The 27,870-nt window shown below is 41.6% G+C and overlaps 2 protein-coding genes and 1 long non-coding RNA gene across 10 annotated transcripts in view; 2 read left to right on the forward strand and 1 right to left on the reverse strand.

Moving 5' to 3' along the window:
* LOC135295986 (zona pellucida sperm-binding protein 2-like) lies at nucleotides 1–15,353 on the forward strand. 6 transcript variants are annotated; one of them, XM_064411871.1, is made up of 23 exons: nucleotides 1–71; nucleotides 1,159–1,286; nucleotides 2,297–2,349; nucleotides 4,456–4,548; nucleotides 5,788–5,915; nucleotides 6,569–6,712; nucleotides 7,323–7,418; nucleotides 7,942–8,109; nucleotides 8,179–8,275; nucleotides 8,366–8,589; nucleotides 9,321–9,474; nucleotides 9,550–9,758; nucleotides 9,846–9,963; nucleotides 10,096–10,301; nucleotides 10,773–10,890; nucleotides 11,437–11,606; nucleotides 12,382–12,455; nucleotides 12,534–12,661; nucleotides 13,451–13,640; nucleotides 14,048–14,189; nucleotides 14,756–14,852; nucleotides 14,994–15,061; nucleotides 15,154–15,353. In XM_064411871.1, exons 4-22 carry the CDS (start codon nucleotides 4,461–4,463, stop codon nucleotides 15,053–15,055), a joined length of 2,613 nt encoding a protein of 870 aa, XP_064267941.1. In that variant the 5' UTR covers nucleotides 1–71; nucleotides 1,159–1,286; nucleotides 2,297–2,349; nucleotides 4,456–4,460; the 3' UTR covers nucleotides 15,056–15,061; nucleotides 15,154–15,353. The 6 variants fall into 6 exon arrangements, with proteins under 6 accessions (XP_064267941.1, XP_064267940.1, XP_064267938.1 ...); XM_064411870.1 differs by lacking the exons at nucleotides 1–71; nucleotides 1,159–1,286 and adding an exon at nucleotides 1,851–1,953; XM_064411868.1 differs by lacking the exons at nucleotides 1–71; nucleotides 1,159–1,286 and adding an exon at nucleotides 1,902–2,047.
* On the reverse strand, nucleotides 11,599–23,797 carry MSGN1 (mesogenin 1). 2 transcript variants are annotated; one of them, XM_064411875.1, is made up of 3 exons: nucleotides 23,118–23,797; nucleotides 15,877–15,977; nucleotides 11,599–15,787 (listed from the first exon to the last, which is right to left on the reverse strand). In XM_064411875.1, exon 1 carries the CDS (start codon nucleotides 23,775–23,777, stop codon nucleotides 23,262–23,264), a length of 516 nt encoding a protein of 171 aa, XP_064267945.1. In that variant the 5' UTR covers nucleotides 23,778–23,797; the 3' UTR covers nucleotides 11,599–15,787; nucleotides 15,877–15,977; nucleotides 23,118–23,261. The 2 variants fall into 2 exon arrangements, with proteins under 2 accessions (XP_064267945.1, XP_064267944.1); XM_064411874.1 differs by having other exon boundaries at nucleotides 23,084–23,797.
* Nucleotides 23,135–27,870, forward strand: part of LOC135295988 (uncharacterized) — a 6,391-nt gene continuing 1,655 nt past the window's right edge. For both annotated transcript variants that reach the window (XR_010358030.1, XR_010358029.1), the window contains exons 1-2: nucleotides 23,135–23,292; nucleotides 25,859–25,959. This is a non-coding gene — a long non-coding RNA (uncharacterized LOC135295988). The remainder of the gene's footprint in view (nucleotides 23,293–25,858; nucleotides 25,960–27,870) is intronic.

The following is a 27,870-nucleotide window of genomic DNA, read 5'->3' on the forward strand; positions in this document are numbered from 1 at the left end:
GGAAGCCTCTGCTGGAACAGGCTCCTGACAGGGCCTGTGGCCTATGGAGAGAGGAGCCCATGCTGGAGCAGGTTTGCTGGCAGGACTTTTGTCACTGTTGGGGACAGTCTCTTCCTGAAGGACTGCATCCCACAGGAGGGATTGAAGGAGTGTAGGGGGATGCCTCCAATGAGAGAGGGGCAAACTAGCCTTTGTCCCCCAAAAAAGGAAGGAGGCCCAGAAGTTTCTCCCAACGATCAGGTGAAAAGAGACCTTATAGGACCCCAAAGACTTCACTAAAACCTTGGGGTCACCTAATTGGATGAGAGCCAAAAGATCTCGCCTGGGCCATCAGGTAGAAAAAGAGAGGACAAAAGAGCCACGAGGCTTTTGTGAAGGTGTTTTACCAGGAGCAGACCTCTGTACCTGGATCGGATTTTCTGTTTATTGTTTTTCCTTTTATTAAACAGTTTTGTTTCCAACACTGCAGCAGAAGCCATCCTGCTCATTATTTGCCTCCAAAGGTAATAGCCAGGCTATCCTTGGTGTATTAAGTTCCCTTTTAAAGGCTCATAAAACCCTGGCCTGACAAAACAGAACTTAATAAGGGATCACATTGGAGCTGTGTGCAAAGAACTGCAGCCTATGGGAAGGACTCACGTTGGAAAAGCTCACATAGGACAGTTTTCTATGGGAGGGACACTGGAGCAGGGGAAGATTGTGAGGAGTCCAGTGTAGAAAGGACATTGAGACATTTGAGCGTGTCCAGAGAGGGGCAATGAGGCTGATGAGGGGCTTGGAACATGAGCCCTGTGAGGAATGACTGAGGGAGCTGGGGGTGTTCAGCCCCTTTAGAAAAGAAGACTCAGAGGTGACCTTATCAATCTCTACAACTTCCTGAGAAGTGGTTATACTCAGGTGGGGTTTGCTCTCTTTCTCCAGGCAGCAACTGACAGAACCAGTCTCAAGCTGCGCCAAGAGAAATATAGGTTGGATATTAGGAAAAAGTTTTTACAGAAAAGGTGATAAAGTATTGGAATGGTTTGCCCAGGGAGATGGTGGAGTCACCACGTCTGGATGTGTTTAAAAAAAGACTGGATGTGGCACTCAGTGCTATGGTTATTTGAGGTGTAAGGGCTGGGTTGGGCTTGATGATCTTGAAGGTCTCTTCCAACCTAGTGATTCTGGGATACTGAGTCCTCCCCTGAGGAGAAGGGAGTGGCCACAGCCACCATTCTCTGTTGTCCTGTCCTGCTGCTGGGGAAGAGGGAGAAAAATTGGAAGTGGAGTGCAGAAAGAAGGCATGGGTAAGGGAAAGTACTTTTAAGATCTGGTTTTTATTTTTCATTATTCTACATTGATTTGATTGGCAGTAAATTAGACTAATTTTCCCAAGTCAATTTTTTTTTCCCCCAAGACAGTCACTGGTGACTGATCTCTCCCTGTCCTTATATCATTCCACAAGCCTTTCCTTATATTTTCTCTCCCCTGTCTAGCTGAGGAAGACACTTGGCATCCAGTCAGGGTCAACCCACCACACAAGAGCACAGTAGTTGCAAAACAATGGATCACCTCATGCTTTATCAGAACAGCACCAATTTCACAGAATCACAGAATCAGTCTGAGCAGGAAGGGCACCACAAGGACCATCAAGTCCAGCTCTTAGGTGACTGGCCCATAGGAGGAATCAAACCCACAATTTTGGTATTATTAGCAACCTGCTCTAACCAAATGAGTCTTGAGAGCCTGATACTTAGGAGATGACAGACATAGAAATAGAGAGACCTGGGAAGCAAGTAGGAGCAGATTTAATCAGTAAAGCAAATAATCAGGTGATGTGAATTACAGGCTCATAATGAGGAGGATAAACAGCTGGAAAAGGGTCTCATAAATATAAATGTGACAGCCTTTCTATTTAACCCAAGACTGAAAGCCCAGAAAGGCTTTGATTTCTATGCAAAATTGAGAAAGGAGGTTTTAGGTTTTTTTTTGGTGTAGTGCTATAAAGGAAAAAGCACCACACATAGAGGCTGAATAAATGAACAATGAGGCTGAGCTTAGTGCAGAGGTGAGAGCTCTATGGCTACTAAACATAAATTATCTTACTTAAGGCAATAAATGTATTAACTTTTCTAGTTTATTTTTCCTAATTTTCTAGAGATTACTAAGAAAAAATCATTTTTCCAATTGCCTAGTCTAGAACTGTTGGTCTAAATTTAAGGCTAATTTAATATTCTGAGGAGAACTTTCTGAGCAAAAAATTTGTTATCAACTTGTCACAGCTGCAGCTACTGCTAATCCCTATCTTCTCTTACAGGTTGTTACTAATAGTGATATTTTTCTCTGGGGTATGGACTCAAGAGACACCAGGTAATTCTGCTACAAACTGATTTCACATCAGTTTGCAGGCTTCTCCACTGGTGTTATCTAGGCTTTTATGTGTGTTTCAAAAGAGTCTGAAGCTCTTGTTGCAGCCTTATTTGCATGTTTTTCTGTGAAACTTTAAGCATACAAGGATTTGCTGGAAACTGCATTCTTTAGTTTCATGTATCACTATATTAAGCAAATGTTTCTACCTTTCCTCACTCTGGTAATAAGTACTGATGAATTAATAAGGAATTTATTCTTATTCTCTTGAGTGTAGTTGTTGTTAGTCTCCATACAATATGTAAGGTCTTTTATCATAGTTTAACCTAGCTAAGTACCAGGCAGCTGTTTACTCATTCCTCATCCCCTCCCACCCCAGCAGAATGGGGAGGAGACTCAGGAAAAGCCTCATGGATTGAGAACAATATTTTAATAATTGGAATCAAATAAAATATGATAATACTAATTATAATCATCATTTTAATTTTTAACATTATAAAACCTAAGAAAAAAATTGTGATGCACAATAGTTGCTCATGACAACTGATGCCCAGTCTGTCCCCGAGCAGAGATTGGTGCCTCCAGCCAATTCCCCCTGTTTTTATATAGGTCATGACAGTCTATTGTATAGAATATACATTTGGCCAGTTCAGATCAGTTGTCCTGACAGTGCTACATCCTGGCTTCTTGTGTACCTCCTCCCTGACACAGCATGACCCACTTAAAAGGTCTTTGGCTTGGTGCTAAGCACTGCTCAGCAGCAACCAAAACTTCAGTGTGTTATCAGCATAATTCTTGCACTGAATCCAAAATACAGCTCTCTACCAGCTACTAGGAAGAAAATTAACTCTATCTCAGCCAAAATCAGGACAAAATTTTATAAAGATAGCAGTGATTCATCTCAGAGGAAACGGTTTTCTTAGCCAAAATATTTCCTTACAAAACAGAGCTGGTCCTGGAGCAGCAGATGCAGAGAATGGTTTCTAGGACTGTCTGCCCTACTCACAGTGGGTCCTGTACAAATGCATTGGCCATGCCCAAAGAGCAAAGTAAATAGATACTGGAAAAGGTTTTATCCAGATATCTAGCTTCTGCACTGAATCCAGTTGGTAGCTTGGAGTGTGGGTGGAATAGGGTCATGGTCACCAGCATCTGTCTGCTGCTCCTTAGCGTGACCATCTCTGATGTGGGAATTGCATCACTAGTAAACTTCAGCCTATGGTGCTGAACCCTGTAGGAAAAGGAATCCTCTCAGCTCTTAAAATGCACCATTATTGTAAAAGGTCTAGCTGGTGTTAGCTCATGATGCCATAGAAACTCCCTTTTGAAGCAACAAATCCCCATTTATTAGATGTGCATGTCAAATGAGAAGCCTTCCCTAATCCTGCACTTAAGACAGTGTATACCTGCCTCTCCTGCCTGAGAGGTTTGGGAGCCATGGCCTGGTTTGTGCTGTGGTGACAGCTTGGGACTGGAGCTTCTCAAGCCATTTTCTCTGTTCCTGTGTGGTTCTTTCCCAGTATGAGCCAGCTGGCTTCTGGTACTGGTACTTGGGTAAGTGACCAGGGTAGGCTGATGGAAGGGCACAGCTTATGTGGCTGTTCTCCACCCAACTGGCTTTTGGCTCTTGTGAATAGAGAGGTACAGGTGGAAGTTTCTGGTTATTTTGTGGTTGGTTTGTAGGGTTTTGTTGGTTGGGATTTTTTTTGTTTAGAGGTTGGGTTTTTTTCTTTTTTTCAGGACTGTGTGGGACTTTGATGTTCTATTTTATTTCATCTAAGGTGTTCAGACTGAGGCAGCCAATGTAGTTGGCTAAGGTGTTCAGATGAGGCAGCCTTTTTGACCGTGTTCCAAAATCCTATTTCCATGACCGGCTGTTGCAGGTAGCATTGCCAAATCATCAAACACCATTACTAATAGGATACTCATTTTGGAGCTAGCTTTTCTCCTGGAATTACTGCCAGCATAAACACAACCTCTCACCTCTCCTGACCAGAGATGTATGACTGTCACAACACTGACTTTATAAAGCAATCTGGGAAATAGCAGATTTGTTTGTATCTTCTTTTGAATCCCCATCTTACCAGCTTTTAAATACATCTGACACAGGACCCATGAGTTCAGAGTGCTTGGGGGACCTTCTGAGGATAACACTGAATGCAGAATACTTTGAAGACAAATATTTATCTCTTTTTGTTGTTGGTAAGTAGATGTAGAAGAGCTTGGTGAGAGAATTACATATGGTGAAATGTTAAAAATTCTCTGAGGTGCTTCTATACTAGAATTCCCTAGATCTAATACTAGATTAGTCTCCTATTATAGATCAGTTTAGTTGGATGATCTCATTGTAAGTAAGCCCAACTGCTACCTTGATTTCTGAGTAACCTATACTGTCGACTTGTTTTTTGATAACTTAGTCATGATCAGACTTGATTTTGGGCTCAAAGTGAAATGCACATGGTAGTTTCTAGGCATGTTAAAGCTGGATCTCATGGAAAATCTCATGGGTTTTCTTTGTGATAAGAATGTTTTTTATTAACAGCACATACTGTTCTGAAAATTCACCAGCTGAAGCTGGCACAATATTATTTATTTTTGTACTAGTGGCTTCAGCTTGGTGGAGGGGTATACTTAATGAAGTTTAAGAATTAGCTAGGTCTTCTAGCTTAGTAGTTACTGGACTTAGTAGTCAGCAGGTGGTACATTTCTGTGAAAAGCATCACAGAATGCCTGGAAGGGCACAGTGATAATATTTTTGGGATATAAACACCTGCTTTAAGATTATATATATAAATGTAAATTTGAAAAAGCTCTCCATGCCATCCATTTTTCTGGAAGTGGTTTTTGTGTCAAAACCCACTTAAAATGTGTTCTTTGTTCAGATATCTTCACTCATACACAAAAACACTCTGTAGTTGGGTTACATATATCTTAAACCATAAAGTGATTTTTTAAGGAAAAATCCAAAACAACTAAAATACAAAACACTAAAAAGCTCAAAACCATTAAAATGGTTTGTATACTAAAAATATCCAAGTGAATCTTTAGTGTGTCTAGTAGTCTTTATCATCCTGGTGAATTGTCTCCTGAAGAGACTTTGCAGGGCAGGCATCAGAGAAATATGAGCCTGTGCCAGCCACAGGTCAGGGTCCTGATGTTGCTGCTGTCATCTGTCACCATATTGGTGGTTTGGGGTTTTTTTTCCATCTCCAGTCCTTCAGCTGCAAGTGTTTAGTGTCCCAGTGTGCCTGTAATTTTACCACTCTTTCTTTCTTTACATTTAGTCACGGCTAACTGTTCCCACTTTGCAATTCTCTGAGCCCAGGGAATACAGCTGGGCTGTATCACAGCAGGTTCAGCTGAATCCTTATGCCAGGGCAGGTTTCTTAAGGAGTTAGCAGAGTAGGAGTTATACCTGTTAATGCTGTTCTTTGCCTGTAGATCAGTCTGGCACAGCCTGGGAGCTCAATGAGGCCGTGGCAGCACAGTGTGGCTTTACAGTAACCTACACCAGCTGGAGGAGCATTCAGCTCCGTGCTTCTGCGCTGAGCTGCCATTCTCACTTGGAGGTAAGTCTGTTTTGACTACAGTACTCTTGTATACTAACATTATGTGAGAAATTACTGAATTTTTAATCTGAGGTGTCATAATGTCTTGAGTATCTGTTAGCAGAGAACAATTTCATTTTCTTCAAATGTATCCAGCGGTCTGAGAGTGCTCCATGATATTGCCATTTGGAGGGCCTACAGATGAACACATGAAGTATATCACATGTGCCCTTAAAGGGCAACTATTTTCTTGTGGATTACAATAGGGAATTGCATCTGGCAGCCACGTTGCACTCTGCCCTAACAATATTAAGTGTCCTGAGACACATCACAGTAAAAAGTAAAACTTTGATTACTGGCTCACTGCTACTATGTCATAAAACACAAAATCAGTTATCTTTTTGGTTCGTTTGTTTGTTTTCTTATTGTTCGGTTCTGGGGCTGTGCAAAAGGAACAAACCTGCTGCCCAAAATATTTATATTGCTGTGTAGCTATATACCTATGTGCATACATCTTGTGCAGTTAATGAAGCTGAAAGTGATAATGCTTCAATATGGAGTTGCTCTTCTGTGCAGAAGCTGGTATTTTGTATTTAATTTAAGGTCACAAGGATAGATGGTGCCCAGCTAGGGAAAAGCAGTCTAACAGGCAAATGTTCCATTTGCCCATGCAGAAAGATGTGTTCACAGTAACTATACAAATCAAAGCATCTCACAGTCCTGACATGAGCAATGCTACAATTCATCTGAAAAGTGCAAGTTGCCATTATGGTCCGTGGAGCCCCAGAGAGATAATATGTGAAAATAACTACATGGAGGTAAGTACTTATGGAAAGTGCTAGAAGCAAAGAGGTAGGTACTGCAAGATGCTCTCTTAGATTGGAAACAATCTGTATTCCTAGAATTTTGTCAGCTTCAGACTGCCCCATCATGAGCAGCTTGTTAGTGGGTGCACAGTATGCGTCTCAAGTGATACATTTATATTTTGGTTGTGTAACTTACATTAGCAGTAATAGCTAATAAAGCTGTAAATTCATATTAAAGGTTAAGAAAAACCATAAAAAGGTCAAGCTTGTAGATTGAACTCACTGAATGTTGCCCCAATAAATCTTATTTGAGACAACTGAGAATGTATACCTTCTGAAGGAAATTTCCCTGCTGGGGAGGAATGCAGAAGGGGAAATGGACTCCTCTTGGAAGAGTATGTTGGAGTCAAGAACAAACTCTGGTCTTAAGTGGAAATAGAAAGTAGAAGATAGGTGGAAAATAAAAAGACACTGAAATCAAGCAGACTATAGGTGAATCACCAGGCATGGTGGCATTTCTATCTAGGAAATTCTTGTTTCCCTTGCAAAAGGCTTGTAGGGTGTTGAAGACAAGTAAGTAATTGCTATCAGCAAACCCCTTACAGATGTTTTTTCCCCTCAGGTTTCTGTCAGGAGGGACGTTCCACAGACTATAAAAGACTTTGTTCGAGATGAACCTGAGGACTGGACTCTTGTATTTCCAGAAGTAAAACTACAGGTTTTCTTTAGCAAAAGCTAGTGCTACCTCTGGCACAACCATCTTTTTTTTTCATTAACCATGCAGTACTTTCAAAAAGTACTTAAGCAGCAATAACAGAACTTCTGTATCAAGTGGTTTTAGTGTGTGTTTATAGATTAGTTGCAGGCTGTGTCTCCAAGGAAGAAATCAAGTCTTCCCCAGGCAAGAGGCAAGAAAAAAACAAGCAAACAAAAAACAAAACAAAAACCTCTTTAAAATTCCATGGCCCAGAAGAAAACTGAAGAGGTTTTTTTTCTTCTTGGACTCTGTATGTGCAGAGTCTGCAGCAGTGCAGTTAGTGCCATGAGTTACTCTCTGTTGCCCTTAATATGGAAAGTTTTCTGTATGCATGAGGCGGGGAAAGCTGGAGAGATATCCCACTAGTAAAATTCAAAGTAAGCCAACAAAACTTCTGGGCAGTTCAACACAGTAAATCATTCAATGTGATAAACCTGTTACTTCGAACATCATGTTTAATCTACTAATACATTTCTCTGGGTAGGCAAAGGCAGAAGAAGCCTCAATATGGCAAATAGCATTTCACCAGCCAGAAGAAAAAACAGCTCTGCTTGTGAGCAATGCTTGGACTGCAGGTTATGGACTCACTGCCACAGACTCCAGGGTTCTGCTGCGAGTGCCATACACTGCTGCCCAGGTTCAGCTGGTCGAGGTTGGTGTGCTCCTTCTGGCCCACCAAGCTGCCAGGCTGTGCAGCTCTGACCAGATTCCTTCCCTACAGGATCAGGGAATTACCTTTTCTCTGCTGAGATCAAGTACATTTTACAAATACCAGTGGGTGATCCTGATGGTGGATACTGCTGTGGCATGTCCTGTAGGTAAGGAGTGTGTAACATGCTCCAATGCCAAAATGCACAGGTACAGACTCACAACTAGTGAGCTGACAGCTTTCATGTCTTGTCCCTAAGATGGAGTGGACTACACGAACCAAACAATCACCTGGACTGTTCCAAAGTATATTCCACCACTCTCTGCTGGAATGACAAGCTTTAAGGATGTGCTTGTGGAAGCTGGTGTGGATCTACACAAACTCTCTGCCAAGGAAATGGCTTCCAGGAAATATGTGTTATTGAATGAGTTAACAGCAATTACAATGAAGATTCCAATAGGTGCAGAAGGTGGTTATTACAAGGTTGGTGATCTATATTAGGTGCCATGCAAGCAATATTCTGGGATATGTTTTTTTTCTGATGAGGAATAATTCATCTTTTGGCTTTCAAATGAAAGATGGGAGTGAGGGAGAACAAAGGATTTGTTAAAGACTCCAGAAGCCCTGACCAAAGATAGTATTTGTAATCACCACTTTATGAAGAATTTCTTTTCTTGCAAGCACAGGTAGACAGAATCTTACACAGAACTACTGATTCATTATTTACTCAGGTTAACACAGAGCTTTCACCTATTAGTCCTGATGTCATACTCCTCAGAGATGGTTCTAACTGGATTGTAAAGCATGCATGGGTTCTGTTGTATTTTACACAGACCACTTGAGAGAACGGGAATAGTCCAGCAGACCATGTGCTCTTGGGATGGGTTGGGACTGCACATCTAAATCTGGCTGTTTGGGATGAACTGAGTCCTGGGCAAACATAGCAACTGAACTTCTGGTGAAGTTGCATGAGCAACCCTGTTCACTGTGAAATAGTCCCCTGCTGCTTTGAATCTTGGGGAGTGAGAGATAATTTTCCAAAGGTAGTCTTCTGAGTATTCTGAGTTAATCTAAACAGGGATACAAGAGATCGGGATTCCGGAACAAAAAGGGCAAAATTGGTTGGGGCTGTAGATTTAGCTGATCTTGAGATGCTTCAACATAACTTTAATGCAAAATCAAGCCATACTAAAGGGTACTGATTTGAATTCTAGACTTCTGTGAGCAATGGACAGCTTGGGGTAAAATACACCATCAACTTGTTCTTGGAACACCAGTGGGAAGACGACAAATGGGGACTAAACAAACATACTATCATCAAGGAAATAGAAACACCATTTGAACAAGTGGAAGTTGCTATAACCAGTAGTAAGTAGCTGAACACTGAATTTTACCAAAGGTTTTGGTACTGTTAAGAGCTTAATGCTATTTGTTCCTTTTCAGATTTAAATCTGAGTGCAAGGCTAATGAATGTTACAGTGGGAACATTCCTCCCGGATGCTGAACTTGTGAACTTAACCATTGAAGGGGTTGTTGTGGCTGTACCTGCAGCTGTTCAGCATGGCTACCTAATACGCAGGACCAGATATGTTAATGGAAGCAAAGCATATGTACTACAAGTCCCACTTGATGCACCAAGTATTAAAAAAGAGGTGTGTACTAAGGCACTGCAGCATCTCACGGTATAGAAATGATGGTATCACTTGGTGATTTTTCATGTGTAAATATGATTTTCCTAGTACATGGGAGAGGACATGAGAGCATACACCCTGAATGTCACACTCGCATTCATCACCTATCCATCAAGTGAGACTTTTGCTGTCCCAGTAATTGTACTGTCAGCTGTGAAAGATGCAGGTAAACTTTGTGGAACTTGGTGAAACTGCACCAACCTGGCTGTGAGCTGGGCTGGTTTCAGCCAGGGTGCTGCCAGTCCCAGGGAGCTGCACTAAACTGATGGCAGCTGGCTCACTCTTGGTTCTTCTGCAGTACTGCCCAGTGCAACAGGGTTTTGTGATGGGAAGAACCTTCATCTCATTATCACTCGTGGGAATGTGGACCAAAACTGGCTGCCTTTCATCTCAGACTGGCACCTGACCCAAGAGGCTGCACAGAAGTACAACTACATTCTGAGGGACAATGGCACTCACCTGGCAATCTCTGTCCCTTTCCTTTCTCCCCATGTGAGCTATGAGGTAAGGCTGCCAACATGTAGCAATTGAAAGGCATGTTCTAGCTGTGAGATGTCAACAAGACACAGTATATCCTTGAAAGCAAAATAAAACTTTTATTTGAGACAGTCTTCATAAGGTATAATGGAGGATTATTTTCTGCCCTTGTAAGAAAACTTTAATTTCCCTTAGTTAATGTTGGCAGAAATGAGCAAGAAAAAAAGAAACATATTCTGCATTACTGTATGGCTGAACATCTTTAAGGACAACTATACGTGCAGTGGAGTTTGTGTTGCATTCTTCTGCAAAACAACTGAAAAAGCTTACTGTGTGAGCTTCTGGATTAAAAACATCCTGTTTAAATACATCCTGTGGATTTGACTTTGCTCAAGCTCCATTATCTTTGGCTTGTGATAACCTGCCCTCTTAGTTTTTGAATGCTTTAGTTGAACAGTATCTTTATTCTCTTGTTTATCCTGTGATTGTCATCTCTAGGCCTTTCATATCTCTGCAATAAAGGCTTCATTCTACTTAACCTTGAAGGATGACATCACCTTGGCTCAGAGGAGAGACTTCTCAGTTTCCTGCATATTTTCACCTTCAGAGCTAATACGTAATGTTGGGGATTAGCTGTTAATGCTGTTTCAGTTGCAAAACTAAGCCATGCAGTCCAAAATGTTTCTAGGTTTTAGAGTTGTGTGGCACTCTGTTTGCTTGTCAGCTTTCCTACCAGTTAATATGCCACAAGGCAAGTTAAATTAAACATTAGAGTGGCTATCCTGCCTAGTACAGGAAGGGGGAAGGAAGTGGGAAAGTCTACTTCCCCACACACCTCCAAAATCAAGAAGCTTTTTTAAGGGTTTTTGTGGTTATTTTGAGAATTGAATGAGGTGGGGGGTTTTGGTGGAATGTGGGGAGAATCAGCATATAAAGTAGTCATTCTAAAGATGTTAGAACCCTAGATACTAAGAGTTTTAACAATTCATCAGTATTAAATGTATTGAATATCTTGGCTAGAAAAATCCTTTTGAAGAGAGTGAGAGCTCCTTGTGAGCTGCCAAAAGAACTTGCCAGCAAATCCATCCAGAACATCTTTGTTGTTAGGCTACAAAAGAAGGTTGAATCCTGATTTGTGTGAAAATGTGTATTTCTCTTTCAGAGTGCCTGCCCAATGGCACTGTGATCATTACTGCAATCAAACTGGTAGGTGGTGAAGACCTGGACACTGCTCTGCTTGTCTTGAGGGACAGGCAGTGCAAACCCAGCCTAGTGACAGAGAAGACTGCAACCTTCAAGTTCGATGTGAACACTTGTGGAACAAGTAGAAAGGTAAGGACTTAGTCACATCAAGTTTACTCTGCACTGGGGTAGGGTTATTGCTAGACCTGGCAGAAGTTCAGAGGTGAGCTCAAGCTGCATGGAAGTCACAGCTGAAACCAGCACAGTAGTACATCTATACTCTTTCTGACCTTACTAAATTCAGTTGAGCAGAATTTCTTATTGAGTAAAAATGTTTTTTTTTCCAGGTCAGAGGTGCTTTCTGAAACTTGCCTTCAGTTTGACAGCTCTGAATTGTTTCATGGTGGGCTTGAATGGGAGTTTATGCTGGCCAGATATACTTGTATGCCTTGCAGAAGCTCTTTGGGTATTGCTGATGACTAGATGGCCAAAGACTAGAGTGGGTGCTATTCCTACCACCAAATACTGTACAAATAGAAAACAAACAAAATAACAAATAATCAGAATGTGCCTAAATTCAGATCATCATAAATGCAGCTTGTTTCTGCATTGTTGCATTTCATTCTACTCACTGATTCAGTAAATAAGCTCAGCTGTTCTTTTTCTCAGGACCCATGCACTCCCTTTCTAAGGTGTTCTGTCATATTCAAGCTAATAAACTTTCTTCTTGACTATGGCATAGCTGTCACCTGTGGTCAACATTAGTTCAGTGGCCCTTGGGCTGTTGGTTGGTAATTCCTGCCTATTTCTAAGCACACTCTGCTCAGTGCAACCTGGCAGTCAAGCAGAGGGATGTTTATATTTTGCCAAACACCAATCAGACTCTAATGTGACTGTCCTGTTTGTAATGATGTACATCCTTCAGTTCAACAGCACAACTAGGACATATGAGAACGAGGTACTCTATTTCAGACCTGGCAGTGATATTCCCATATACCAGTAAGTGTCATTCCCTAACCAAAGGTTGTACGTGTTATTTTGGCTGTAAAAAGTCTAACGCTAAATCTTTTCTTTCAGACTGAAATTTCTCTGCTTGTATGCAGTCAAGCAGACTGCTGATGATCAATATGAATCTTTGAAGAACCCACCACCCAGTATTAAGCCACGGTCTGGCTGCCTGGCTCTTTCACTGAAGCTTTTCAAAGGTAACATCTATGATTAGATTCTATAAAATCACTGAATGGCTGAGGCTGGAAGGGATCTTACTCATCCACTCTACTCAAGCAGGGCAGTGTAGAAAATATTCCCCAGCACCATCTTTAGATGACTTTTAAGTATACCAAAGGATGAAGTGGAAAATTTTTAAGGCCTCTAACAGGACGTTTCTCTTCCAAAATGCAACATAAATTGTCAAATGTCAGTAGTGGAACAGACTTAGCATCACTGACACATGTATGATTTTCCTGCCTCGTCTGGGCATGATGCAAGTTTTGTGTAGTGAATAGGACAGCTTCTCTGTCCTATGAACTCCTCAAGTGTTGCTAAGCAGGTTCAGCAACTCACTGCAATGGTTGTAACCTGTGTCCAAGATACTGCTTTAAAGTGGCACCTATGCCAACAGAATGGTTCAGGCTTCAGTTAACCCTAATACGATGACTGGAATGGCCATTATGATTTTTTTTAAATTCATTTTCCCTTCTCCATTGTCTCTCAAACTTTGAGACAATTTTGAATAAAAATCTTAATGGCTTTTTGCAGAAGGAGTGTTTCATTTCTGGATCCTCAGAGCCAGGGAATACGTTTGAGATTTTTACTTTCATTGCTGATCTTGCTTTCTTGTCATTCTATACCCAATTCTTGACATTTGTATGCTGTCCCAGGTTTTTACTGTATTACTGTACCAGAGTAAATGGTAGAGGAAAAAAGAGTGAAGTGGAAAGTTTGTAAATATTTCCTTCATAAAAAGGAAGCTCCTAATCAATACTCTCTTACAGAGAAATCCTATTCAGAGCCCTACCAGGAATCAGAATACCCTGTAGTAAAATACCTGAGGGAGGCTCTGTATTTTGAAGTTGAACTGCTCCAGCCTAAAGATGCAAGACTGGACCTAAACCTGGATGATTGTTGGGCAACCAACTCCCAAAGCCAGGACAGCCTCCCCCAGTGGCACATCGTTATAAAAGGGTGAGGAAGGCTTCCCTCCTCTGTTTGGTAACTGCTCAGCACAAGGTGCTCTACCTCAGGTGGGAGGAAAGGGGAAGAGGTAGAGGTGGAAGTGGCAGAGGTTACTCTGGAGGCAATTGCTGCTGATCTGTGGGGCATGTGCTGGTGTCAGCACAGTGGCTGTGCCTTCTGGGGCCAGCAGGTCGTGTGAGTGGCCAAAAGTGCTTCTGGCTGGAAAGAAATGGCAAGAAGCAACCCTGAATGTGGCCAAAAGCAGGGATCATGAACTGGGGAGATCCTATTCATTCCCCTATGGCCCAAGGAAATTGGAGAGGGAAGCTCTGCTGTATTTCATCTCTTTGCTGTGTTTGAATATCTGCTTGAAGGTTTAGATCAAATACATTTCCTCTCATTTACTTCCCAAACAGGTGTGAAAACAACCAAGACTCCTACAGAACTGTCTTCCACAAAGTTAATTACAGCCTCAGAGTAAAATTTCCCCAGCACCTCAAGAGATTTGAAGTGAGGATGTCCACCTTTGTCCAGGACACGTCTCTGTTGCAAGAGCAGGTCAGATGTCTCTGTTCTGTCGTGAGCTGTTGGCAGTCCTGACAGGTGAGCCCAGGGTGATGCATGCAGCCAGTGCTGTGTAAGGGCTCAGCTGGACAGCACTGCCTGGGGCTGCTGGACACCTCCTTGAAGGCATAACACCCTGGGAGGGGTGAATAAAGGCCATCCACTTCTGTTCAGTTCACAAAGCAAGATTATAGACTCATTCAGGTTGGAACAGACCTCCAAGATTCTCAAGACCAATCTTTGACCATCATGCCCACTAAATAATATTGTGAAGTGCCACATTTTTTGAGCACTTCCAGGTATAGTGACTCCACCACTTTTCTTGGGAGGCTGTTCCAATGCTTTGTCACTTTTTCAGTGAAAAACTTTTACCTAATACCCAACCTAATACCTAACTGCTCCTAGTGCAATTTGAGGCCATTTCCCCTTTGTCCTGTCACTAGTTGCCTGGGAGCAGAGGCCACCTCCCACCCTGACACAACCTTGTATCCTTTGGGATTGGTACACATTGGATTCCAAATAAGACTTCCCTAAATAATCTAAATATTCTTGTCTTGTAGTTGTATTTCCACTGCAGTGTGGTGATCTGCAATACTAAGCAACAGCCTTTAGACCTCTTTTGTCCAAGGAGATGCAATCCTGGAAAACACAGATTTGGTAAGAAAACAGGCGTGTCTCAAGTCTCTCCTGTGGTTTTGCTCAGCAATTAGGCATCTGCTCTCACTAATGGTGCCAGGTTGCAGACTTCTAGTCCTAGATTATGCTGTACACGGAATTAAAAGCTGAAATGTCTTACAGCCCACAGTGCACATCCACATGGGCAAGTGTCATCTGGACCAGTGCTTGTTAGGAAGCAATAAGAAGAGGTTGGTGTCAGTCTTAAATTACACTACTGGAACACCAAGTGTTCTGCTGCTGCAAGGTAACAAATTTGTGTCTATGTCTCTCCTCCCTGCAGGTGAATGCACCAACTTCTCACAGACTAAACAAGAACTACTTAATTTTATGAAGTTGCAGTTAGATGGCCTAAGCAAGCACAGCCTGCTGCCCAGATTCACAAGTAAAATTGTTTCTGTGGTATCTACTGGGAAAATAGATTATCAGAGTCTATGGAGAAAAGGGTCAGTTAATAAATATTGGGTCTAACTCTAAGTTAAATTATTGTATTATTCTTCTCTGTTCCTCTACAGCATTAAACTCTGTCTTTTGTGTGTTCATCTGACCTAGTCTGCTTAGCTAACACGTCTGAACCTTGTGTTGCTTTGCAGTTGGAAGCATCTGTTTTGGAGTAGGGGAGGAAGATGGCAACAAGTGTGAACTTAATTGTAGATCACTTCAAGCTTTTTTTATAAGCTTCTGTATGAACAAAGGACTGGGAGAGCTTAATGTCAATAAAAGAATGTGTGTTTTTTTGGAGTAAGATGGGATGAACATCCTTGATCCTGTAGTGGCTGTTGACAGGAAGGCTGTAAACTGTGATTCTTGCAGGAGTGTTGTGGCTCTGCAATGTCAAGTTGCCTTCCCTAGGTGGGTCAAATCACTCACAGGTAACATCAGTGACTGCTTAGCTGAGCATCCACACTGAGGATTAGCTGAGGAAAAAAAAATTAGCAAAGACTTGTGATAGTAATAATGATAGTACATGGACTCTATCTGCAAAGTGTTAAGGATTTTTACTTACTAGAGAACGAGATGCTTAAGGGCTCCTCTGTCAGATTTTCCTCTGTGTCTTTTGTTTTGATTTTTTAATGGACAAAAAATTTCTTGGTTTCTTCTTTGCATCTGAAAAGTGGTGTGAAAAGAGTTTGGATTCAATATTGTATTTTCCTGTTCTAATGAAAGCTACTGCTTAGCATCAATCTTGATCCCTTAGAGGTAAATACACAATAATGGCTGTCTGCTTTTTAACTTTAGATTAAAGAGAATTATACAACAGGAAATTTCTGTGGAAGCTAACTTGAGCAAGAACATGTTTTCTGACTCTATTAGCACTTTGTGAGACAGCATGGAGTACAAAAATTGTATCTCTGTTGCTACCTGTACAGAGATCCCACTAAACAGTTTGTGCTGTAGTTGCAGCTCATTTAAGCCTTGCTTGTATTCTAGTTGCCTGCTAAGCATATCTGTAGTAGATCACTTACTGTCATTTCTGGAAAAGTCTGTGTGGGCTTCATGATGAGAAACATATCAAGACTGTTTTCCAGTAGAGAAGGCTATTGTGATGAAGGATTCATTTTGCTCCCCCTGTTGTAGGTGCAGATTAAAACCATGGAGCTGTGATATTGAAGAATATCAGCATGGGAATAGCAGGAAAATGCAGAACACATAAGCCTGACAGCAGATTTGACAAGTCGATGACTTGGTGCCCAGTGCTTTCCCCTGCGTTAGCCCACTGGTCGGAGGACTGGGTAACGCTCAGTCTGCAGGCAAAACCCATTAAGAAATCAAGGGAGACACCTCTACCTGTGCTGCCAGGGTTTTGTACCTAAGAGAACACAGCCCTGGAAGCATTAAGTGGCATGGTGACTTGAGAAACCTCGTGTCTCCTCAAGAAATTAGACTGTTAAGCAGTGTTTTCTCCAGCTGAGTGAGTGACAATCTTCATCTGCCTTCACCACCATTGCACAGGCTGCCTTGAGGAGCCTGAGCCACTTTCTTATATTTGCACAGGGGAAAAGTGTAGCATTTAGAGAGTGTTGTGAGAACCAAGCCTGCAGTTGGGCAGCCCATTTCAGTTAAATCTGTCTTGCTTATGGCTTCCGGGGTTTTCAGTTTTTTTCTTCAAACCAAGACTCAAGGACATCATCAGGCATAGAAATTTGGTATTTACAATCTTTAAGACATTTTCATTTATTTTCATAAGCTTAGTCAACACCTTGAGATGCTTTATCTGTTGATGGGCTTTTAAGAGTTGTAGAAAAGCAAGGTGCCCAGGTACACTGTGGCTCTACTCTCCAGCTCTTCTGAAAGCATTGTTTAGTGTCTTTTTGAAGGATGAGTTACATAAAGAATCATCTTCCCTATTAACCTTTCTGCTATGTGGGAAAATTCAAGGACATTTCCCTCCATGGCTGGACAAAGATTTATATAAAGCTTCTTGTCAGATGTTCCAACAGCCTGTGAGATACACAAAATCCATTTGAATATCAGTAAAATCTTTTAAAGACATGACAGTACTACTCTCTCTACCTCAGAGGTGTCTGTTTATACTAAAATTCAGGAGCTGCCTTCCTGGCTATATATATAAAAAAGAAAAAAATCTTCAAGTGTTTTATCAACACCTCTTTGCCTTTTAAGTGGATATTTTATGACCACATGCTTTTCCCCTGGTATCTGGGATGTTATTTTTATATCCCTGTTAACACAAGTTGAAAGCAGATCAATCTTCTTTGTTTATGCTTAACGTCTTCTGCAATTTCAACAGGTGAATGACAAAAGTGTAAGGGAAAAGAGAAGTCTGGTGTGATTTGTTTTTATAGGAAAATAGGAACAATAACAGAAATGTTATAACAGAAACTGCAGATAGTTATTTCCATTTCAAGTAAATGTTGATAAATCACTGCTAATAAGTAATCTCATATCTGCTCACTGATAGGCAGAAATGTAATCTTTTCTATAGTCTGTATTCAATGACAGCCAGTATTTTAAAACTTTACTGTTTTGGTGACTTAAAGTAGCAACAACTTATTATTAATATTGAAAAACTAAGTAAAGTGCCATCTACTTTTTTGTCCCTATTAATTTTCTCTCCCAGGCATATTCCTTTGCTTTTTCTTTTACATGCCAAACTCTTCAGTAAATGCTATGTACCTCAATCCAGAGGAAAACATGTTCTGACAATGTTCTAATGATTTGGAAAGCTTAAGGAAGTTCAAGTCTTGCACTCTGCCACAAATCTGAGTTTTCAGCCCCTTCCATATTATTTCTTCTTTTTTTTTGTGCCTGTGAGCCTAGAAACACCTACAGTATTAGCTAGAATGATGAAAGAGCATGTGCTTGGGGAGAATTGCTTTAAAGCATAAATAAGGTGAATCTTTCTCCTTATCATGACATCAAGTACTGTAAGAGTGCAAGCCTAGGCTAATGTTGGTGTATAAAGAAGCAAAAAGTCAGGGGCTTGATCAGGGATGGGGGCTCAGAAGGATCCAGCTTCTGTAGCTCATTAGAAACAGACAGATTTATTGGAATCTTTCTAGTTTCCTGCCTGTTAAAGGCAATAAGATGATTTGTGGTTGCATGGCAGATAAACTGGGGAGCAAAACTCAGTCACCGGGCCCTTAGAAGCTGGGGGTGTATTTATGTTTTTGTGGAGTATTTTTTAGCTACTGCTAGGCAGAGCTGGAAGCATAGCTCCTGGCTTCCCTAGTCAGAGGGGATATGGCAGTTCCCAGAGAAGCAGCTCTCCCAAGGAACTGGCTGAAGCCCATTTGCAGGAGGTTTTCTTTATCCCAAGCACACCTATGTGCAGCCCAAATGTGTCACCATAAAACCTCTTGGCACCTACATGGTGCTCCTCAGCACAGAATTTCAAAGCCCTGTGTGTGTGCGGGCGGCCCCAGGCTCCCCTCTGCTTTGGGGGGTGGGGGGTGAGTTCCGTGGATCACAGAGCTGGGGCTTGCCTAGGGAGCTTCTTCCACTGTGAGCCCTTAACCACTGGGGAATATTCTCTCCTAGGTACTTACTCTTGTGCTCAAGGGGTGATTTGACCTCCTCGCCCCCCCTCAGGGTCAGTGTCTAGCTGGCAGCCAAGGCTGCTGCATCCTTTTTACGGAGTGGGCAGAGAAGCTGCCGTGCTCCTGGGTTCAGGTGGAAAGCCTGCCCTGCCTGTGCAAGCTTCCTGAGTCCTGGGCTAATCCTGCCTGCAAGGCCTCCTCCTTTGCACTGCCGTGTCTCCTGCTAAATAGAGCAGTATCTTATCCTTCCAGCTGCCCAGAACAGCCTGTGGTCCCTGAAGCAGAAAATGAGCCCTGAGTCTCTTGTCATATCATTGGTACCAGCAACTGCTCGCTCCAGCAGCACCAACTGGCTCACAGCACCACAGGAGTTAACTGGTATAAATTCCATTATATGTAACTGCCTGTTCTGCCCTGCCCTTTTCTTCCCTAATAAAAGGTTTAGGATGGATATGGGGTTCTTTTCTCTGGCTTCTGAAACTTCTAGCACTGTGTGGTTACACCTGGTCCCCCCTCAGCAATTCACCCAGAGAGGAGACAGGGACACAACTCTCAGCCTGAAGAACAGCTCAGGACAGCTGCTGGGGTCCAGTCATCTCACCTGATTTGGTGCTACTTGCCCATTTCCCTTGCCCTCAGCCTACTTCTGGGCTGTTTCTCTCCAGCTCAATGAAAAGTGTATATTTTCAAGTCTGGAAATACTTGTTTAAAAGGCAGAAAAATGTACTTATGTGCAGCAACTGATAGTAATCACCTCATCAGTAAACTGAGAGTAAAGGACTGGCAGTTCAACCAAATTGCAAGGCCTTCTGTATCTCAATGCTTCTCCTGAGATTATAATCCATTTCAATTAATTAATTTCTGTAGAAGATCTTATTATGCACTTTATTGTTCTTCTCTTTAGCATTTCAGAACTGTTCTGCTGTCTTTTCTTTTTTTATGGCTAGTATCACTTAAGAAGTATGATTTCATGATTTCAGTCTTCACCTGAGAAGACTGAATACAGTAGAAAACTGTATTTTAGTGGTGATGATTTCTTCTTTAGGATCCACATTCTGCTCTCCAAGCTAGGAAGGAATTTCAATGAAATGCTAACATGCAAAAGGGTGAGCTCTTGGGGACAGAAGAGTTAATTTAATTGTGTAGGACTAACCCCAGTTGCCTCTCCTGTATCATTTTGGCATGCTGAACAACTCTACCAGACAGAGTATATATAATTTAATTATTCAACCATGGCCTTTCAACTATTTTAGCTTTATTTCCATGTATATTTTTAACATATTGTGTTGAGAGAGGGTGCTTGTATGTGAGAGATATTCTCTACTTCTGTGACTTGTGCAACTTTTTCAGATTGAGGTTCAAATTTTTGCCCCTTTTCTACAGATTATTGCTGTTAGAATTAAATACAGCTTTGTGGACCTTACACTCCTCAAAGTTAGATCTCATAACCATAAGTGGGGAATCTCTTGATCTCTTTCACATCACTTGCATATCCTAAACTCCTGGGAAAAATGAAGAGGAACCTGAACTGTATTCCATTTTATTGGGAATAATAAAATCCAAAACTTAATAGCAGCAGGCCTTGTACCGTCTTGTACTGTGAATACAATAATTGAGATTATTTTCTCTGGATCAGTGAAATATGTGTATCAAGGGGAAGAATTACAAAAGGTGTGGCTTACAGAGATGTTTCATGTTAGGCAGAGAAGAACTCATTTCTTTCTGAAGGGAGGGAATAAATCTGACACATGCTGGGAAACCTCAGCCATGGGCAGGTACTAAACCTACTTCTTCCTATTCCCACACCTAAGTCAGTCCTACCATCCCCACAGGTGAAAGGAGAGATTCCCCTGAGAGGGGATCAAACAAAGTAAATTGTGCATGAGCAGAACCTATTCTAATAAACCATCTGCATTGTGGCTGTGGGCTTTGGCCCCACGGTGGCACAGGCAGAGATTTAGTGCAGCTCTGTCCCCAAGGCCAGCTGAGATCAGCCCTGTCCTGCTGGAGCCTGGGGCAGTGGGAGCAGACACAGCCAAGGTCTGGCTCACTGACACAAAGGCAGCACCATGTTCTTCTGAGACTCAGCCTTGCCTCATGGGTTACCTAGAGCTGCTCTCCACCTTGCACTTGCAAGGAGAGGAACTCCTTGGGTTACAGCTCAGCTGCTTCAGAGCATTCACCTCCCCATTTCACTGGGGTGCTGGGGAATGCTGACTGAGCCATTTCTCCAAGGTGCAGTGTACCCCCTCCATACAGCATCACCCAGCTTGGTGAGCAGCAGCTTTCTGAAGCCATTAGTCTTTGTTTGCAGATGGGTAAACTGAGGCAGCAATGCTGGATGACCAGCCAAGGTCATGAATAAAATAGCAATTAAAGCAGATCCTTTCACCTCCTTGTTTCTCTGCTTTAACCATGACCCTATAGGCTGGAGAGCACAGTCCCTACCTGTAGTTTCAGGTGTAGAACATTTAAAGGACAAGGTTAGATGTCTTCCTATGAACAATTCTTTGAGAAAGAATGTGGGATCAGGCTTTCAGTTATGGTTCTGTGCAAGGTCCCATGGGTATCATGCAGTTTCAGTCCTTTGCAAAATATTCAGATTGACTTTCCCTATGTGGCAAATCTGCTGAAATCTGGATAAGCTGCACAGATTTATACTGAGGTATGTTCTGCTGACATCAGTGTTGCTACCTCATATTTCTAATTTGACAATTTTATAGGGCTTTAGAGAACTATTCTACTTATACTCTTGCTGAAACACTAAAGCCTGTAACAAATCTAACAAGGGTTAGTTACAAACAGAAGCATATGGGATATGCTTAAATGTGGTTACATCTGAGTGACAGTAGTACCTGCATAAATTTGAGGGTAGTTGCTTTTTTGTGATAGTGCTGGATTTCATTCTGATTGCCCCAGTGTGCACATACTATGTGAGAAGAGCACTGAATCAGCCTAGGCTGATCCTTGTAAGAAAAAATGTACAAAGATAATTGTAATTCCTTCCAAACAGAGAGAAAGGGAAAAATTAAAAAAAAAAAGGGAATGAAGTTATGAAGTTTTAGCTTTGTGGTTCTCTGCTACAGGATTTATCCACAAATCTAAGCCATCTGCCCCACAGAGAGAGACATGCTGATCTGTGGAGAGACAAACCTGTTACCTTCCAGCTGCTGTGCTTTCTGTGCCCTACATCTCCCCTAGCAGAAAAAGTTAATAAGACTTAATTAGCTCCCCATAACTGGGGTTTGCTCTTCTCTGCCTTGTTTCATAGGCCAAGTCTTATGACTCAGTCAGGCAATGAGGTTTACAGAGCAGCTCATATTTTCAGTGGTGTGGTGCCTATCAGCTGAAAGTCAAAGTAATTAAAAATTAAAACTACATCCCCAGTTGTTTCTTTTGTGTATGTGTTGCAGGACTGTGACTGGCTGTAGAAAACAGCTGATCTTTGATTGCTTTTAATAAAATTACATGATTACCAGAGCCCTCCTAGCTTTCAGGACAACTTGAGAATAGAACTTCACATCTTTGTGAAACCTGAATCAATTTATTTCATGTCAGAGAGCAAGATATCTCAATCTAATCTTATTTAAGAAATTTGATGTAAAAAGTCTTCCATCATTTATTGGCAATGAATAAGGGTTTTTTACACATTAAATACAGAAAAATTATATACTTCCGTATATATTAATAAAGAAGAGAGGACTTAGCAGTTTATCTATACAAAACGTCAGTTTGCTTATATTTAATTTTCAATATTTAACAGTCATCACTAGATTTTACTTATCTATCAATCAGATTTATAATACAGGATACAGACTATGACATATTTATTTGTTTACATGCCAAGATGTTCTCACTATTATTTAGTTACTTGATTTTTAGGTACAGTGGCCAGGTGGATAAATAGACAATAGATGAACCAAATACATGTTTTTCCTCATCCTATGATTAAAGTGCCTACAAATCAATACACTTGGTATTCTTATGAAGCTGTTGTCATTTTTTAAAATTCAGTTTAACACCTATGGATTTACTCTTGTCCTTATAAAACACGCTCAGTCACAACAGTGATATGTAAATCCTAGGAAGATCAGCTGTCTTTTTTTTTTTTTTTTTACTTTTGTATCAAGACTAGGTTTAATATTTCTCAAAAGCTTATTAAAACAAAAACAAAAAAAAAAAAAAAGTAAATAGCAAGACTTCTGTCTCAGCAACCTGCAGCTCGGGTTTTCCGGCAATCCTACATCACCTTTCAGCACTGCGTCCGGGTACGGAGGCGGCTCCCCTTCCCTCGCGCCGTCCTGCTCTCACACCGGGCCCCACCGTCCTGTGAGCAGGAAGGGATTTCGATGGTTTTTGTTTGTAAAGACCCTGAGCGTGCCGGGGCAGGGCTCTAGGCCCGCTTGACGCTGTTGAGGAGCTCGGTGAGTTCGCCGATGTACTTGATGGTGTACTTCAGGGTCTGTATTTTGGTGAGGGGCTGGCCCCGCTGGCTGTAGACGGGGGGCAGGTAATTGCGCAGCGTGTGCAGCGCGTCGGCCAAGGTCCTCATGCGCAGCTTCTCCCGCTCGCTCGCCTTCCTCCGGCGCTGCGCCGACATCCGCACCTTGGTGCCCTTGGGCAGCCGGGCCTGCCCGGGGCTGGGCAGGTAGGCGGCGGGGAACTCCACCAGGCCGTATCCCACCAGGCCGCTGCCGCCGCTGCTGTAGGGCGTCTCGGCCGCCGCCGGGCACGGGGACGAGGAGTAGGATTCGAAGGAGGGCGTCGGGGACAGGCTGTGCGGGGGCGAGACGGGGTGCAGCTCAAAAGGCCCAGCGGAGCTTTTCCAGTCCCAGGCTGACAAGCAGGCGGGGTGCTCCGAACCCAGGGCATCTTCCATGTTTATCAGTGTCTCGTGGAGCTTGTCCATGCTGGAGGAGCGCTCGGGGGAAGCAGTGCCCTCTGCCCACCAGCAAAGGCTGGAGCCGCCGGCTGCCGAGACCTTTTTATGATGGAGGGAGGAAAGTGACAGAGTGGGAACACGGGCTTGGTGCGAGGAGTTCAAAGGAGCGCCAGAAGTGCTAAGATAGAAAATGAACTCCTGATGTGCTAGTTTCTTCTCAGTGATAATTATCAACCTTCAGCTAAAAAGCCTTTAAGCTAACAGGCAACAGCAAGGAAGGGAGAAAAAAAGATTATCTTCTCGCAACTAAACCAATTAAGGCTGCGCATCTACACTGAGCGTTGCGCTAGGGGGAAAAGTGCTGAGAGAGGAAAAAAGAAAATTGCCATTTTACAAAACAATTTACAGATCTAGAATGTATTGGTCGCTAACACAGACCCTAAATTTAAGCCATTGAACCCTGATTTCGGGGTAACTGAAGGTGATGGCACTACAGCGGTGAATATGTGACCCGTGCTGACTCTGCTGGGCTGTCTCTTACCTGCAGGTTAATTGTGAAAGTCAGAGATGGCTTGTTTGGATTTGTGTGTGTTATGGCTCTCTGTGGATTTTTCCTCTCATGAAATTGCAACTCATGAGAAACCAATCACTTTGGTTTTCAATGAGAAAGGAGGAAAGAACTGCAATACATTCCCCTGCAGTTTGTGGCTTTGTGTGCTGTTTTAATACATGACTGGGAAATCAAAAAGGAAACCTGTAATTGTAAACAGGATCAAAGTCCCATTAAAAATAGGAAAATGTAATTAAAAAGAAAGGTCTAGGAAGCAAAATATACAGTGAATATTTTGAGTCCAGACAAATGTTTTCCATGAACATTTAATTCAAAGTAATATACAGATTATATATGTGTTAGAGAAGAATAGAAGCTACTTCTGTAAAATTTTTTACCTCTAGGAATCTGCTTTTCTGGCAAAAAAAGCCCTTTTCCAGCCCCAGATCAATGCAACAGTGGTTATATGTTACACAGTTCAAGTGAAAATGTATAACTTATAAATTAATATCATTAATAACAAGCACTTTTCATCTCTAGGCTTCAGGACAGCTTACAGTGATGATTAATGTTCTCTATTACTCTGGGGAAATGGATAAGTGGAGGCAAGGAGGAACTTTCCCCAAATCACACAGCAAAGCATTAGGAGAGCCAGGAAAACTGTCCAAAACTCCTGAGCTCTGCAGCTGTTGAGCAGCTTGGCTGCCAGCCATGACTTTGTGTTGGCACATAATGGAAGCAAAATGTAATATATAATGAAAAGAATGGGAGAAAGGGTGTCAACCTGGAGAAAAAATAAAAGTAGGATTTATTTTAGAGTTTCCTTCTGTGTAATGATCTCTGTGTGCTCCATAATCCACTCCAGACAAAGGCAGGGGATGCCTCAGAATGGCACACAGCCAAAGCAGGCTGAGGTTTTCTGGAACGTGACACTTCTTTCTGTGAAATCCTCACTACAACCACACAGAAAAAACCCAATCCAATACTCAGCATAGTCACTGGGAAGGCTTTTGTGCGTTTTTCTGAGTTAGGTATAAAAACATTAGGAAGCATCTTATGGTTTAAAACTTACTGGGTTTGTCCTGAGATGAATAAGAAAGTACCAAAAAGTGAAGGATTTTTGCATTTCAGCCAGGGCTGAGAAAGTTTGACTATCATGACGTCTGCCCCACACAAGAACTCAGAGCACAGCTCTTACAGACAGACAGGATTGCTTTGTGTTTTATGGTTGCCTCATCATATTCTGAGCTCTTCTCTGGTCCTTCTTTAAAGAAAATGAGATTAAACAGTCCTAAGAAGCACAGAGATGCTAAAACTTCTAAAAACTAAAATTAAGACCTGTATTTTCTGTGACTTCAATGATCTGAATGGTTTCATTGAGTACACAATGGTCACAATGTCACAGACATTGTTAGACAGAGGATCTAATTTTGCATAAATAGGGAGCTTGTTCTGTCCCACTCTTTTTCCTTTTTCCTCCCTATATTTGTGTTTATAGTGTCTTTTGCATTTGATAGGGCCCCTGGTCTTATTTAATCCTTTTTTTTCCTCTTAACAGAGCAACTAAAAGACTACAAATACAGAAATATAAGAAGGGGGAGGTGGAAAAGGAGGCACTTTTGTCAGGGTGTGAAAAGGAAAAGAGGCTTCCCAATATATGTATGTATATATGTTTGTATACATGTCTACATGTACATGATATATATGTATGGAATATATAAATATATTAAAAATACACATAGTGAGCACTTATATGGACTGTTCTGTACAGCAGTTTCATTCTGGAACCACACAGAAATTTTGAAATTTAGAAGCAAAAACTTCAACCAGTCACTTGTTTGCTGACTATAAATAAGGTACCTCACCAGTTAATTTATGGGTAAATCACAGAAAGTGTTGCTCAGACACGAAGGGGTGAAAAGATTTTGTGCACATCCAAGATTTTGTACAAGTTTTTGCTGTGAATGACAGATTAACATATTCTGATTTCATCTCTGTGTTCTTGTTCTTATATATTGGGATTCAGATGAGATTAGACAGGGAAGAGGAATGCAAATTGTACCAATAGCTATGTCTTTTCTTATATCTTATCAGTAAATGTTTAGATCAACCAAGGGAGGATATGAGAGTATGTCAGTGATTATTCTGGTTGCATGAAAAATCACTGCATCTTGTAAGTTTATGGTCTTGTGAACTGTTACACAAGCAAGAAAATATATTAATAAATATTATGGGGTAATGCCTTGCAGTTGTTGTGCATCCTTTTTATGACCACTGTGCTCCCTGACACTGTTTCAGCTTGGGCACAAAGTCCCAAAGGCTGCCTGTCTGTGGTCCAGGAGAGGCCACCAGGGCACAGGGGTGAGCAGAGGGTTTGCCCAGACTAAAGCAAGACCACAACACATCTTCAGAGCCAGAGAAGGGGCTGTGCCCTGTTTGCTCTGCTGGTGGAGATGCAGACAGAGGTTCAGTTTGGAAAACTAGCTATCCATTTCTGGCCACAGCCCCCAAATTCCCTAAAAAGACTCAAATGCAGCGTGCCTCAGTTTTGGCTGAACTGGGAAGCTGTGTTACACCTCTCCATGATCCTGGTGTGATCCGGAGCCTGCGTCAGTCAGCAGAGTCTCCTGGCATGTAGCTGCTCTTGGACTTATTAGTTTTGGACAATGCTACATTTGCACCCACAAGAATGAGAATTCTCACTTAGGAAATTATCTGACAAAATATATAGGAAAATTATAACATGCAAAAATCAATGGGAATGGCAGAACAGTTCTCAGTGTTATTTATAACACTTTAATAAGTATCATGCAGAGGAAGGTAAGGCTTACAGGCTGGATACCATGTTTATTTTTCTAACCCTATGACAACTGGATGCTCTCATTGAAGTACTAAGGAAGTCTAGTATTTCAGGTGGCCTCTTCCTAGACATTAAATACACAGAAAAAGGGAAAAAAAAAGTTTTGCAATCTTTATTCTGCCTCCTCCAAATTTTAGGAATTTCCTTTCTATCCATTAATAATGTCAAAACATTGAAGGAAAGTGAGATACACCAGTGAAATATGAACTGACAAAAAACAATAAGGCATTTTCTTCTTGACTGATAGTCTGGATTTTCATTTCAATAATCTATTCTGCAGTACAAAGGCTAACATCTCAATTTTCATCTCCTTTAAAATGAAATGTTCCTTGTTCATATTTTTGAATTCATCACAGGAGCATGATGCATGGAAGGAGCAAATATTTTTCCATTTAAAAAAACCCAAACCACCCATGACACAGAAAATTTATAGAGCTCCAGGTTTTAAATTTAAAATAAGAAGTCCAGATAATATGACATGTTAAAAAACAAGGCGTTTTTGTGTACAGTAATTTACAGCTGATACAATTTTTTTCTCTATATTAGAAAGTATTTCCACCATACTGTGATTTTGGAGGAAAAACATAAAGTGAGTAAAAATTATAGTGGGTGGGAAGAAAGCAGGCTGAAACTGAGTGTTTAAATAACACTAATCTCATCACAGTCAGCCTCCTTTACAATCAGGACAGAAGTCTAGGCTTATTTTTCAC

The sequence above is a fragment of the Passer domesticus genome, chromosome 3, assembly GCF_036417665.1.
Source record: "Passer domesticus isolate bPasDom1 chromosome 3, bPasDom1.hap1, whole genome shotgun sequence".
NCBI classification, from domain to species: domain Eukaryota; kingdom Metazoa; phylum Chordata; class Aves; order Passeriformes; family Passeridae; genus Passer; species Passer domesticus.

What these genes read in the sequence shown, in the direction of transcription:
- LOC135295986 (XM_064411868.1), top strand. Translation starts at nt 2,025, where the DNA reads ATGAGGCTGAGCTTAGTGCAGAG. An exon ending in TTCCAGAAGTAAAACTACAG is followed by an intron (nt 7,419 to 7,941) that starts GTTTTCTTTAGC and finishes TTCTCTGGGTAG; the next exon opens with GCAAAGGCAGAAGAAGCCTC. An exon ending in CTCCCCATGTGAGCTATGAG is followed by an intron (nt 10,302 to 10,772) that starts GTAAGGCTGCCA and finishes TGTCATCTCTAG; the next exon opens with GCCTTTCATATCTCTGCAAT.
- MSGN1 (XM_064411875.1), bottom strand. Translation starts at nt 23,777, where the DNA reads ATGGACAAGCTCCACGAGACACTGATAAACATGGAAGATGCCCTGGGT.